We start from the raw sequence: 13,747 nt of genomic DNA, 5'->3' as shown, positions 1-13,747 counted from the left end.
TATGCTAAGAAAGCATTACAACCTCGATGAAGAAGCTTGCTAGCTTTAATGGCCGAAACAATACGAATTGATCCACTAGTCCGAATACCATTTACTTTAATTCTATCTTCACTTTCATTCTGAACAATAAACTTCTTCTTATAACAGTCTAAAATCACTCCATGTTCTGATAACTAGTCCATTCCCAAAATAACATCAAAGTCGCCAAATGGCATAATCAACAGATCAACAGGGAATATTCTATCTTGAATCATTAACGAACATCTTCGACATATATGGTTCACTAAAGTAGTTTGTCCCAGTGGACTAGACACTTCTATCATAACTTTAGACAATTCAAACTCTAATTTTTTTGTCTCAACTACTTTCGTATTAACATATGAATGTGATGACCCAGGGTCTATTAAAGCATAAACGGGTGTTGAATTCAATAAGAATATACCTGTCACCACATCGTGAGCATCTTTCTCTTCTTGAGTCCTCACAACATACGCTCGAGCTGGAGCTCTAGCTTTAGATTGTTGTGTAGCACTCTCACTAGTTCTTCTAGTACCACCTCTACCAAACGAACTACTTCGGCCTGATCCCCGGCCTCTGGAAGCAAATTCAGATCTTTGCACTACTGTCGGTGTTGTTCCAGATATCTTTGGGCAATCTTTAATAAAATGAACGGTAGCTCCACAACGGAAACAACCTCCAGTCAACTTTCTACACTCCTCTTTGTGTCGGTTTCCACAATGCTCACATATTGGAATTTCAAGATTCAATCGGACTTGGATCTCGCCAGTGAACCTGATGATCATCTTTTCCGACCTTGATCACTCCTTTCCGATCGAGAACTAAATCTCCAATTACCTCGTGATTCCTTTGACCGCTTAAGCTGTGGACTTGAACTAACCATTCCGGGACGTTTTTCAGTCGAACGAGCAACTTCAGACTTTTTATCCCTTTCGAGAATTTGTTCAATCATCTTAGCTCTTTCCATTAAATCCGCAAACTCAGTGATTCTAAGAGGCATCAACTGTAGTCTAAATTCATCACGTAATCCTCTTAAAAATCTTTTACATCGGTCAGCTTCAGTCGGTACAAACTCAGTGGCATATCTACTCAATCTCAGAAATTCTCGTTCATAATCCACTATGAGCATCTCACCTTGTTTCAGTGTTAAGAACTCTTGTCTTTTGTCCTCTATGTACATTTCTCCCAAATACTTATTTTGAAACTCTTTTTGAAAGAAGTCCCAACTTATCTGTTCCTCAAGTACATTCTGAATCACTGATTCCCACCATACTAAAGCTTCCTCTTGCAGTAATGAGACAACACACACTAAGCTTTCTTGTGGTGTACATTCAAGTTGCTTCAGAACTCTCTTTGTAGTCTTTAACCAATTTTCAGCGAGAGTCGAATCAATTCCTTTGCACCCAAAAATTCTGTAGCTCCATATTTTCTCAATTCTTTAATTGGAGCTCTTCGGTAGTAGGGATAGAGGGCGTAGCAAGCATAGTTCCTACCGCTTTTTGAAGGGCATCGGCGATTATTCTAAAGACTTCAGTATTATCACTTCCAACATTCGGTTGATTTCCCACTGGATTCACACTTGGAGTTGCAGACTCCGATTCATTCACATTATACGGTTCATCATCTTCACTATACATCTCTTGATCAGTATCCTCAATGCTTTTATCAGACATTCTTAATGCTATAAAACAAAAATATTCAACAAACATATCAGCATCCAATCCCAACTCAAATTTGACTCAGTAATGGCATGTACCTCTAGATTCACATTGACATTCGATTTAGTCTTAGAACCGACTAAACCTAATTAACTCTGATACCAATCAATATTGTAACGTCCCCCTACCCGAGACCGTTGCCAGAGTCAAGCAGGAGACATTACAAAACTTATCTTAGCACTTAAACAGTTTTCGTAGTAAACTATCCATCTGCGTCACGGTCACTAAAAAAATCATATCTCGAGTTACAAAACTCGAAATCCAATTCCGTAAATTTTCTCTGAAACTAGACTCATATATCTACTTACTAATTTGTTTCTAGAATTTTTTGTCAGGCCAATTAGTACAGTTTATTAGAAAAACTCTCCCCTATTTCAGGGTTTGGCTACTCTGACCCTTGTGCACTACGAATCAAATTTCTTCCTGTAAAGAAATCCAATGACTATGACATTTGTTTCAATTAAAAATAGACTCAATAAGGAATCCATACAAATAAATTTTGAGTCCTAATTATTAATACACAATTTATGGTGAATTTCTAAAGTCAGAACAGGGAATCCAGAAATTGTTCTAACCCTGTTTCACCAAAACGTAAATATCTCATAAAATACAACTCTTTTACCTATTTTGTTTCTTCCATATAAAATAGATTCATTAAGCTTCAATTACATATTTTATTCATTATCTAATTCACTTTATACTATTTTTGGTATAATTTCAAAGTTGGACTACTGTTACTGTCCAAATCTGTTTTAGTATAAAATGTTGATAACTAAGTTTATAACATCTTCATTTCTTCTCTCTACAACATTTACCAACAATTCCTCTTATTACTCTTCACTAACATATCAAAACATACCATACTTAAGGTTTTGGTAACATTTACAAAACATACCAAAATATCACTTAACAACTTAGATACTTTCAAAATAACCAAAAGACATCCTAGGTACAATGCCATTTTCTAAAAAGATAGAAACTTCACCAATTTGAGTTTGGGGATCGGCTTGTATGCTGAGTCCTTATACTTTCGTACCTAGCCTGCGCACAGAAACAAACCGTATGCTGAGAATACTCTCAGTGGTATTTCTATAAACAATAGCTTAATCAACTTTAAAACATGGTAATTTAAACACATTATTGCTATTATTCAATATCAATCAGTACTTTAATAACCTTTACTTTATTTACCCTTATAAGCATAACTCGGATACTAACGGATACACGGATCCAACCCACACTCCGGGATAAGCACATAGTGCTTCATCGGAACAAATCCGGAACTAGTCGACACATAGTGTCTCATCGACTCAATGTCGGAATATCCCAATACTTCCAATTCCTATGACATGTCAACTATATCCGACTAGCCCGACACTGTTAATAGGGTATTCAAAATCACATTCATTTCAATATGGTAAAAATACTTACCTCATTCACATTTTCATACAATATCAATATCAAATATAGCAATAACGATTAAGCTCGGTTTATAGAAATACAAACCACTATTTATCGAATTTAATCGATATCTTCGTTCACTTTCTCTTTTCCCTTCTTTGATGACGTATCCGATGCTACGTTTGCTACTAACAATCATACAATTAAAATCATCAATATACTAATTCATAAAACACATTTTCACTTTCTATCAAACTTTTACAAAATTCCAATTTCGTCCTTTTTCCATTACTAATCTTTTTTCTTTAACTTAAGCTTCATATTCTCTTTTAATCAACTCATTAACAATTTCTAACTCATAAAATTCATTATAAAACATAAATTTTGAGCTCTATTCAACTTAATCCCTATTTAAACCTAACTTAGAATTCTTTTAATAAATCACTCAATTTTCACTTCTAACTTCAATTCCTATCAATTTAACCCATAAAATCTCAATTTATTCAACTAAATCAATATCTAAAATTTTCTATTTTTCTTCATTTTAACCTCATACATGTAGAACTTTGAATTAGGCATCCATAAACATAAAAATCATAAGAAAATGAGCTAAAACAACTTACCAATCAAGCTTTAGGGCCTTAATCCTCAAATTTCCTTTTCTATTTCTTTCTTTCTTTCTTTCTTTCTTTCTCACGTTTGCTCTCTGTAACTCTTTCTATGTTTCTTTACTCATTATTCTTTATTCATTATACTATATTATATTATTATTAACCTATAATAAATATAAAATTAACATGTGTAATAGCTATAACATAAAATATCTTATAGCTATTACACATATATACCAACTATTACACATGTTATATCATACATTCACACACATGGCACTTAGGGTCTAATTGCTAGATTAGTCCCTTTTACTACTTTAATCTATAATTAAACTTTTATTCCTTATGCAATTTAATCCTTTAAACTAAATTCAAGCTACTTCACTTAATTAAACACTAAATAACCATTCAACTATAATTCATAAATATTTCTAATAAATATTCATGAATAAATTTCACGGAAACAGTACTCAAGACTCAATTTCCGATACCGTAACTTTCGGTTCATTACATCCCTTGTCCTGCAACTTGTTATGGTAACAAAGATTAGTGGAAAACCAAAATTGAAAAGGGTCAGAAAAGAACCTGGCACGTCTTTCAGCAGGAACAATGAGAATCCAAGCTTCCTTAGCCTTCTGACAATCGCGTAGAACATGCAGAATATCCTCAGAATCATGCCCACAAAGATAGCATACATTACTCTGCCCAATCCCTCTCCTTAATCGCTCAGCATTAGTAAGAAGCCTCTGTTTGGCTACAAGCCAAAGAAAAAAATGAACTCTCGGACCTTAGTACTTCTAAACAGGTTTCCAAGCATCATCAAAAAAACCCCAAGAACTTTCTTTTAAGGTCCAATAAGCACTTCGGATGGAAAAGGACCCTGAACCAGAACGCGCCCAGATGATCCTGTCAATACCCCCGTTAGGGTGCGGAGGGGGAATACTAACAATACGCATAATAATATCTTCAAGAAACCATAAACGGACCAAATCCAAGTTCCAAGTACCATTAGGTAGAACCCAATCTTTCAAATTACACTCCAGATTAAGACTAGAATGGGCTGTAGCATACGGCAAAAGAGGACCAACCTCAGGAATCCAAGTATCTTTCTAGCTACGGATGGAAGAACCATCCCCAATAAACCAAATAAGGTTCTTACGTAGCGGTGGCCATACCTTAGAAAGAGAACGCCAAAGGTGAGAACAATTAGTTCTGTGAATGGAATCAGGAAGATGATTTTTCCATCCATACTTCGATCGAAGGACACGAACCTATAAGGCATCTTTTTGAGAGGTGAGATTGAACGCGATTTTCATAAGGAAAGAATTATTCTGATCAGAAAGATACCTTAATCCAAGCCCTCCGCGAGATCTAGGTTTGCAAATGGACTCCCAACCTACCAGCGCATTTTTAACATGCCCAATAGAGCTTCCCCAAATGAACTGTCTCGCAATCTTTTCAATCTCATCACACACCCCCTTCGGAACTAGAACAGGCTGCATGAAATAGTTAGGAATGACGAGAAGGACAGATTGAGCAAGCATGACCCACCCTGCAAATGATAGTTTCCTGGCTTTCTAATTCTAAAGTTTGTGTCGCACTTTATCAACAATAAAATTAAGGGTACTCTTAGTAACCTGATTATGAAAAAGAGGAACTCCCAAATAACTACCCAAATTCTGAACCTTCTAGAAGCCAAAGAAATGGCTAATCTGGTCACGTAAGCTCTCATCGACACCTTTGGAAAAGTACATATTGCTCTTTCTAGCATTGACCTTATGACCAGAAAAGTCACAGAACCTTTGGAGAGTTTCCTTTAGTGAGCTAGCTTGGTCCATCTTAGCTTTGCCAAAAATAACAAGGTCATCAGCAAAAAAAAGGTGGGATAAGAATAGCCCTGTCTAGAAAGCTGAATCGGACGCCACTTTCCTACAGATATCTCAGACTGAATAAAATGTCCTAACCATTCCATGCAAAGGAAGAAAAGATTGGGTGATAAAGGACATCCCTGCTTGATCCCCCGCACAGGCTTGAAGGATTAAGATGGAACCCTATTCCATAATATTTGCATAGATGATGAAGATATAGCACTCATAATTACCTTTCTAAGAAACTTGGGAACCCCAACAGCTACAAGAGTCACATCAATAAAGTCTCAGCTAATCCTATCGTAAGCTTTCTCCAAATCCAACTTAATGGCCATCTAATTCCTGTCAATTTTCCTACTACACATCGAGTGGATAACTTCTTGCGCAATTAAGATATTACCAGAAATGTTGTGACCTGTAATAAATCCAGCTTGCTCGGATGAAATATACTTCGAAAACACCTGTTTGAATCTATTGACGATCACCTTCATGACCAATTTATACATAACCGAACACAGACTGATTGGTCGAAATTGGCTGAAATCTACTGGACACTCTTTCTTAGGAATAAGCACAATTAAGGTATTGTTAAGATCCTCCTCAATCTTATTACCAGCAAAGATCCTTTGGACCCAATTGCAAATCGCCTCTCCAACTGAATCCCACTGATTCTGAAAAAAGTACGCGTGAAACCCATCACTGCCCGAGCCTTCAAAGGAGCCATATCAAAAAGGGCCTTCTTTATCTACTCATTCAAAACCGGCTTTTTAAGAAAATCAATGTCTTCATCCTTGAAACGAGGGAATACATCCAATGGAAAAGTACTCATGGGAGTAGGAGGTTCACCATACAGTCTCTCAAAAAACCTAGCTGCCTCATCTCTGAGAACACTCTGGTCAGAACTCCACTCCCCACTACTTATGCGTAAAGCCAATATGCGACTAAGTTTCCTCCTTTGCATAGTACGACTATGAAAGTACTTAGTATTACGATCTTTGAACTGAAGCCAATCACATCTGGCCCTCTGTCTCTAAATGAGCTCTTCATGATTAAGTACTATTTCCAGGTCATCTCGAACCTCCATCTCCAGATCAACGAGTCTACTAGAGGATGACCAATCCATGGCCTTCTGAATATTCCCAAGCGACTTCATGAGATATCTCTTAAGCGTTCCTAAGAATTAGTAGACAGACCTGTTCCACTCTTTGACATGTATAGTAAAGTCAGATAAAGAGTCAACCATATTACCTGTAAATTTCCATTTAGTAAAAACCAGCTCTTTGAAATTTGCATGTCTTGTCCACCCTGCAAGAAAACGAAAAGGTCTCCCATTTGGAAGGTTACGAACAAGGTTAGTAGAAATAAGAATAGGTCTATGATCGGATTTAATACGCGGGAGATGATAGACTAAATTATGCGGGAAAGCAGAGATCCAAGAATCATTTGCTAAGGCTAGATCTATCCATTCATGAATGTTGCCTCTTTGCTAAGTAAAAGCCAGTCCTATGAATCCAAGATCCTACAGATTACACGATTCAACAAAATTTCCAAAAAGCTTGCATCTCTTACCCGTTGATCGATCACTTTTTTTTATCCTTAGGAGAGAGAATAGCATTGAAGTCTCCTAAGATAAGCTAAGGTAATGGGTCGGGAGGTAAAACTTCTAATAAATCAGTCCAAAGAGTCTTCCTCTTAACCTTGTCAGGACTACCATACACAACAAAAATATAAAAAGAGTTATAAACAGTATTGCCTTGTACAAGTAGAAGCATAAATTGAGGATGGTTATGCATAATATTGATGCGAATATTATCCTTCCATCCAACCCAAATACCACTTGCAAAACCAATAGACTAATGCGATGAAAGAAATCAAAATCTAACTTATCAATAATAGCATTAGCTTTTTTACCACTAACTTGTGGCTCCAAAAGACAAGCAATGTCCGGATTATGCTCAAGATTATACTCACGAAAAGCCCATAAAAATTTACTACTCGCACAACCTTGGCAATTCCAAGAGAAAATAGATAAATTTAAATCCATAAGCAAAAGATAATAAAGAACAAAGAGAGAAAAGCTCTAAAAATTTAAAATCAAAATATCCAAAAAAATAGCGAATCAATCCTGGATACTATTATCTGAACCTGGACCAGCCACCTCCGAGTTATCACCTCGCAAAATGGAAACTGTCTGAGCCAACCTAGTCTAGAATCACTCAAAGGAACTTTAGAGGAAATTTTATTTTTAAAATTAGTCCCTTTCCCATGCGTAATTTTATTTATCTTTTTTATAGCCCCAAACCCTCCATCTTTAATGACCACTGACTTCCCCAAAGTAAATGGCTTATTACCCCCAGAATTTGGCGTATTCTTTTTCCTTAAAAGATCCCCTCCAACTGATTCCTTCTTGTTGAAAGAGACTGCAGTATGTCTCTGAGGATCTAAACTGCCTATAGGATCGCTGACTTGAATTTCAACCAATTCTGGCACCATCAAATCAGCTTTGTTCTGTATGCCTGAAGCATCACCATCGTTATCCTCCTGTCCAACAAAAACAGGGTTAAAACAAGAAATATTCATATTCGAAGAATTAGCATAATTTGTAAATGAATTAAAACATTTAGCATCGATCGACATGCTAATATCATGAAGACTTAAAGACTTAGAAGAACCCCCTGTGGTGCCAACTTAGAAACTGGATTTAGTGCTTGGTCTATCCAGCACATTAATTCGACTTGACCCATCGCAGGTAATGGCCTCATATGACTTAGCAACAACTGGGCCTATTGCACCATTAGCCTCAACAGTAGTAGCAATGTAAGAGTCTATTGGACCGTCCATAGCAGGCCTGCCCACTTTATAATTCTCAGGCCCGACGTTCTTTTTAACTCCCCATATCTACTCATTTCCCCTATTATTTTCCCTTATCTGCTCTGTGACTTTTCCAACATCCACCGCTTGAACTTCTGTTCCCTTCTTTATTTCATCATTCAAATTTAGAGTTTCCATATTTGTCAGGGCGTCAAAACGAGATCCTGATTTTCCTTGATCCTGAAGATTCTCTTTACTGGAATTAATGTTCCTAGATTTACGCCTATTTTTATTCTCGACAACCATCCATGGCCCGTACATTACTCCATTTTCTTCGTTTGACATCTTCGCCGGAATATCACTGATTTGCTCTTTTCCGGATGATGATCCCGGTTGCACTACGACACAGAGCTCTTTAGTATGGCCATATTTTCCACAAGTAAAGCAAATCGTGGGTAATGCTTCATATTCGACCTTTTGATGTAATCCGTTCACAAGTACTTGAGCAGTCAGTGGTTTATCAAGATTGATATAAACTGCCATTCGGGCAAATCTTCCCCTAGTTCTACTATTGTTTTGAAATCCAATCGGACAACTTTGCCAATCATTTCTCCTATTTCTTCGAGTATTCTCCTTTTATACAGAAAACCTAGAAGACCTGGTAGTCTTATCCAAGCTAGCACCATGCTTGGATATGCTTGAGATGGAGTGAAGTCCTTTGTCCAAGGTCGAACAGTCAGGTATTGTCCATAAATCATCCAAGGCCCCTGCGACAAAACCTTAGCATAGTCATCTGGGGATTGAAACTTAGCGAGGAAATATCAATTCTCAATGTCCGTGAGATGAAAAGGCATGGAAAGGTTCCATAAACTGCTTATACAGGTGTTTAAAGCTCCATGACCAATATTCCTTCCAAGCAGTTTTATAACAATTGTTTGCTTCATTTTTTTATATAATATTTGTTGAATCCTCTTAGAAAAATCAATGGAAGTGATTTCATTGACCATAGATCTATGTATGTCTCCCTCCAGAATTTCTAAGTCGACATCGGCACTGAAACCAGAAGAGACCACTCCATCCTTATTCAGATCTCCAGGATTACTCCCCAACAATTTGTCCTTCCAGGAGGTTGAAGAACTAGTTCTCGTTTCCACCAACATATCAGTGATTTCCCCATTATTATCTTCTTTGAATCTAACTTTCTTTGTATTACGATCATCGTGCACCCGCACTCTACCACCATCTTCAACTACTGGCAGAGAACAGATACCATCAACATCCAAAGCGTTTTCTATTTCCTAAATTCAATTAAGTGTTTTTTCCTAATCTTTCTTTTCAAACAATGACATTTCATATAAATTTTATTGTATTTTTCATTTCAATTTTGACAACTTTATCTTATTTCATTCTATTCATTCACCTCAAAACATGATAGATTTTATCATATTTTTCACTTAAATTCTGAAAATGAAGTAACATATTTCTCTCCTTTTTTATTTTTTTATAGCATGAAGCCTTTTAATCATTATAAATACGAAACAAATAAAACAAAAAGATTTGAAGTTGTTTTAGATTTATTATGGCTAAAGAAAGCTTCATGATTCTCCTTACCCATATCGGTGTATGTAAGTATTACCTTCATAAAATCATGTGAGCACAACAAAGAACCTCAATTATTTTATTTCATATATTGAAGGATTATAATTTGTTGATTTGTAGGTAAATTACCATGCATGAGCGCTCTTTCAAATCTTGAGGAGCTTTACCTATGGGGCAATACTCTTAGCGGAAGTATTCCGGATTCTATCTCAAATGCTTCTAAGCTCAGAATATTAGAATTGGAACTAAACTTATTCTCTGGCCTTATTCCAAATGCACTCGGCAATTTGAAATCCCTTGAGATATTGAGTCTTTGGTCTAATAATTTGACCACCAAAACTTCAATTCATGAGTCGAGCTTTTTCAAATCCTTGGAAAATTGCAGTTACCTGAGATTTTTACTTCTATCATCCAACCCATTAAACTGCGTTCTTCCAACTTCACTCTCAAACCTCTCCAAATCACTTGAAGAATTTAAGGTCGAGGCTTGCAAAATTAGAGGCCGCGTCCCCGTTGAAATTGGTAGTCTAAATAATGCTATATATTTAGACTTTTCTAACAATGAGTTGAGTGGATCTATTCCAAGAACAATAGGAAGGTTAAAAAAATCCAACTTTTGGATTTTACTGGAAATAAGCTACAAGGCCCTATCCCACATGAACTTTGTGGCCTAAAGAGATTATACGGGTTATCATTAGCTGCTAATGAGCTTGATGGACCTTTACCCGCATGTTTGGGTGATTTGATTTCTCTGAGAAAGGTAGATCTATCCTCCAACAAATTGCATTCATCAATACCTTTTAGTTTTTGGAGCTTGAAAGATATCTTAGAAGTAAACTTGTCATCAAACCATTTTAATGGTTCACTTCCGTTTGACATCGGAAAATTGAAGGTAATTACAAATTTGGATTTGTCAAGAAATTTTTTCTCAAGTGATATCCCTCCCACTTTTGGAAGTCTCCAAGATTTACAAGTTTTACTTCTTTCTCACAATAGATTGCAAGGTCCTATTCCTGAATCATTGGATGACATGCTAAGTTTGAAAGTGTTGGATTTATCTAATAACAACATCTCTGGATTCATTCCCAAATCTTTGGAAAGACTTTCCTATCTAAAAATTTTTGATGTGTCTTTCAATATACTAGAAGGTGAAATCCCAAATAGCGGATGTTTTGTGAACTTCACAGCGAAATCATTCATGAACAATTATGCACTGTGTGGCTCACCTAGATTACAGGTCCAACCTTGCAAGAATAACATTCCTCGACAAAACAACAAGGCCCTTCTGAATGCTTTCAAATATATTATCCCAGTATTTGGTTCTGTTATCATTGTTGTAGCTCTCATAATTGTCTACAAAAAATGGAAAAACAAGAGTACAAGTTTGGCAATTGTTGAAGATCCGGTACCTATTAGAGATTGGAGAAGAATTTCTTATTATCAATTATCGAGAGCGACTAGTGGATTTGATGACAACAACTTCCTTGGTTCAGGAAGTTTTGGCTCTGTATACAAAGGAATACTTGCAGAAGGGACAGAAGTCGCAGTCAAGGTTTTCAACTCGGATTTAGATGAAGCGTTTAGAAGCTTTGACGTTGAGTGTGAAGTGATGGGCAAAATCCTACACCGCAATCTTGTCAAGGTCATTACTTGTTGTTCTACTATTGATTTCAAAGCCTTAGTGCTTGAATTCATGCCTAAAGGAAGTCTTGAGAAATGATTATATTCTGCCAATCATGCCTTGAATCTCCTACAAAGAATCAACATAATGATTGATGTTGCATCAGCATTAGAATATCTCCATTTTGGATTTCTTGTTCCTGTAGTACATTGTGACTTGAAACCAAGTAACGTGTTGGTGGATAATGACAAGGTTGCGCATGTGGGAGATTTTGGAATTGCTAAACTATTGGGAGAAGGAGATTCCATGAAGCAAACAATGACACTTGCTACTATTGGCTATATGGCACCAGGTGATGTCTTTATTCCAACTTGTATAGATATTATAATTTTAGCATTTCATTATTGATGCTCTAATAGCATAATACCATTTCAATGATTTACTTTTATGTTTAAAATACAGAATATGGATTAGCAGGAATTATTTCTGTTAAAAGTGATGTTTATAGTTATGGTATTCTATTAATGGAAACCTTTACAAGAAGAAAGCCTACAGACTAATATTTTTCTCGAGAAATGGATATGAAACATTGGGTGAAAACATCATTATCCAATGGAATAAATAGTGTAATGGATCCCAATATTGTGCAGGAAAAAGATGAATATATTGTTATTAAAACAATTATGGAATTGGCTTTGGACTGTTCATCTTAGCTACCTAAAGATAGAATAGATATGAAGCATGTTCTTTCAAGGCTCAAGAATATCAAAAAGAATCTCGTCAACAACATTGACCAAGATTAATACGGTAAGAGATGCAACAATATCTGTTTATAATGTAAACTTATTTTTAAATAAAGGATGTAAGAAAAAATTTAAAAAAATTTGAAAATTTAATTTCAAACCTTAACCACTCATATCTAATTTTCTATTATAACATTTACAAGCTCGTCCTAAAATGACATATATAAACACCATTCTGATAGGTGTATTTAAAGGATGCGGGACTTCGAGTAATTCTTTGAAATACACTAAACTACCGACCCAAGGTACTTCCTTCACTTTTTAATTATAGTTTTCCTTCATGGATAATACTTCACGTATATATTTCCTATAATGGGTCACGCATTATTATTTTTATATCTTTAATTTAGTTTCAACATCCTTGTACACCTTGCATTTATACGGTGTATGAAAACTCAAAATCATCATTGATTTAATCACATCTTTGTGTGGTTGATGCTATTACTAATCACTATTGTTTTTAAATTTTGAGTAGAGAGATCACTAATGTGCGGTTTTGTCATGTTCCAGGTAGTAGAACTATTGGGCAAATGGATCGAAGTATTGATAAGGAATCAATGTTGAAAGCATGATGGTAGCTATCTCGATCTTTACATTGCATGTATTTCTTGTTTAATTGTGATGATTTGTACTGTAACGTTGTTGTTGTGAACATTGCTGTTTTACTGGTTTAATCGCTACAATAACGTCGCTGGCGTATTTTATTACTTTGCTGGTTTGGTTACTCTCCCAAATCTCCCATCTCAGCATCACCATTAGTACCATAGCCAACCGCCCAAACCACCATTATATCTAAACCATCAAAAAGAATACAAGGGAATTAGAGTAGAGGTGATCATGGCCGGGCCCATACAAATTTTTAGGCTCGTCTACTAGGCTCGGGCCCGACCCAGCCCGAAATATGGGCCTAAAATTTTGCCCAAGCCCGACCCGAAATAAAATTACTAAGCCCGAGCCTGGCCCGGCCCTGCCCATATTAAAATTTTTTTTATTTCATTAAATAAAAAATTTAAAAATATAATAAATCAAATATATTTAAAACATAAAACAAATATTAAAACAAATAAAATAATACTAAAACAATTCTTAAAACAATACACAAATTAATAATATAATAAAAAATAGTTATATTAAAATTTAAAATAATTAAAAATAAAATAAAATATATATATTAATATATAATTGGGCGGGCGGACCGGGCCAAAAAACTCTTACCCGAGGCCTAGCCCGTTTTCTAAACGGGTCTCGTTTTTTTGCCCAAGCCCATTTTTCGGGCCTATATTTTTACCCGAACCCT

At 35.8% G+C, this 13,747-nt stretch overlaps 1 protein-coding gene and 2 long non-coding RNA genes across 4 annotated transcripts; 2 read left to right on the top strand and 1 right to left on the bottom strand.

The window, feature by feature from the left end:
• Positions 1-2,486: 2,486 nt before the first annotated feature.
• On the bottom strand, positions 2,487-3,346 carry LOC128292975 (uncharacterized). Its single transcript, XR_008282978.1, has 2 exons — positions 3,243-3,346; positions 2,487-2,777 (listed from the first exon to the last, which is right to left on the bottom strand). It is a non-coding gene; the product is annotated as an uncharacterized LOC128292975 (long non-coding RNA).
• A 6,814-nt stretch (positions 3,347-10,160) lies between these two features.
• LOC128279296 (receptor kinase-like protein Xa21) lies at positions 10,161-11,597 on the top strand. Its single transcript, XM_053027534.1, has 3 exons — positions 10,161-10,505; positions 10,613-11,431; positions 11,520-11,597. Exons 1-3 carry the CDS (start codon positions 10,161-10,163, stop codon positions 11,595-11,597), a joined length of 1,242 nt encoding a protein of 413 aa, XP_052883494.1.
• Positions 11,598-11,642: 45 nt separating this feature from the next.
• Positions 11,643-13,147, top strand: LOC108451183 (uncharacterized). 2 transcript variants are annotated; one of them, XR_008282615.1, is made up of 3 exons: positions 11,643-11,668; positions 11,900-11,999; positions 12,633-12,650. It is a non-coding gene; the product is annotated as an uncharacterized LOC108451183 (long non-coding RNA). The 2 variants fall into 2 exon arrangements; XR_008282614.1 differs by lacking the exons at positions 11,643-11,668; positions 11,900-11,999 and adding exons at positions 12,348-12,454; positions 12,961-13,147 and having other exon boundaries at positions 12,633-12,695.
• The last annotated feature ends 600 nt before the right edge of the window (positions 13,148-13,747 follow it).

This window comes from Gossypium arboreum, chromosome 5 (genome assembly GCF_025698485.1).
Source record: "Gossypium arboreum isolate Shixiya-1 chromosome 5, ASM2569848v2, whole genome shotgun sequence".
NCBI classification, from domain to species: domain Eukaryota; kingdom Viridiplantae; phylum Streptophyta; class Magnoliopsida; order Malvales; family Malvaceae; genus Gossypium; species Gossypium arboreum.
This window is presented reverse-complemented; position numbering and strand designations above follow the sequence as displayed.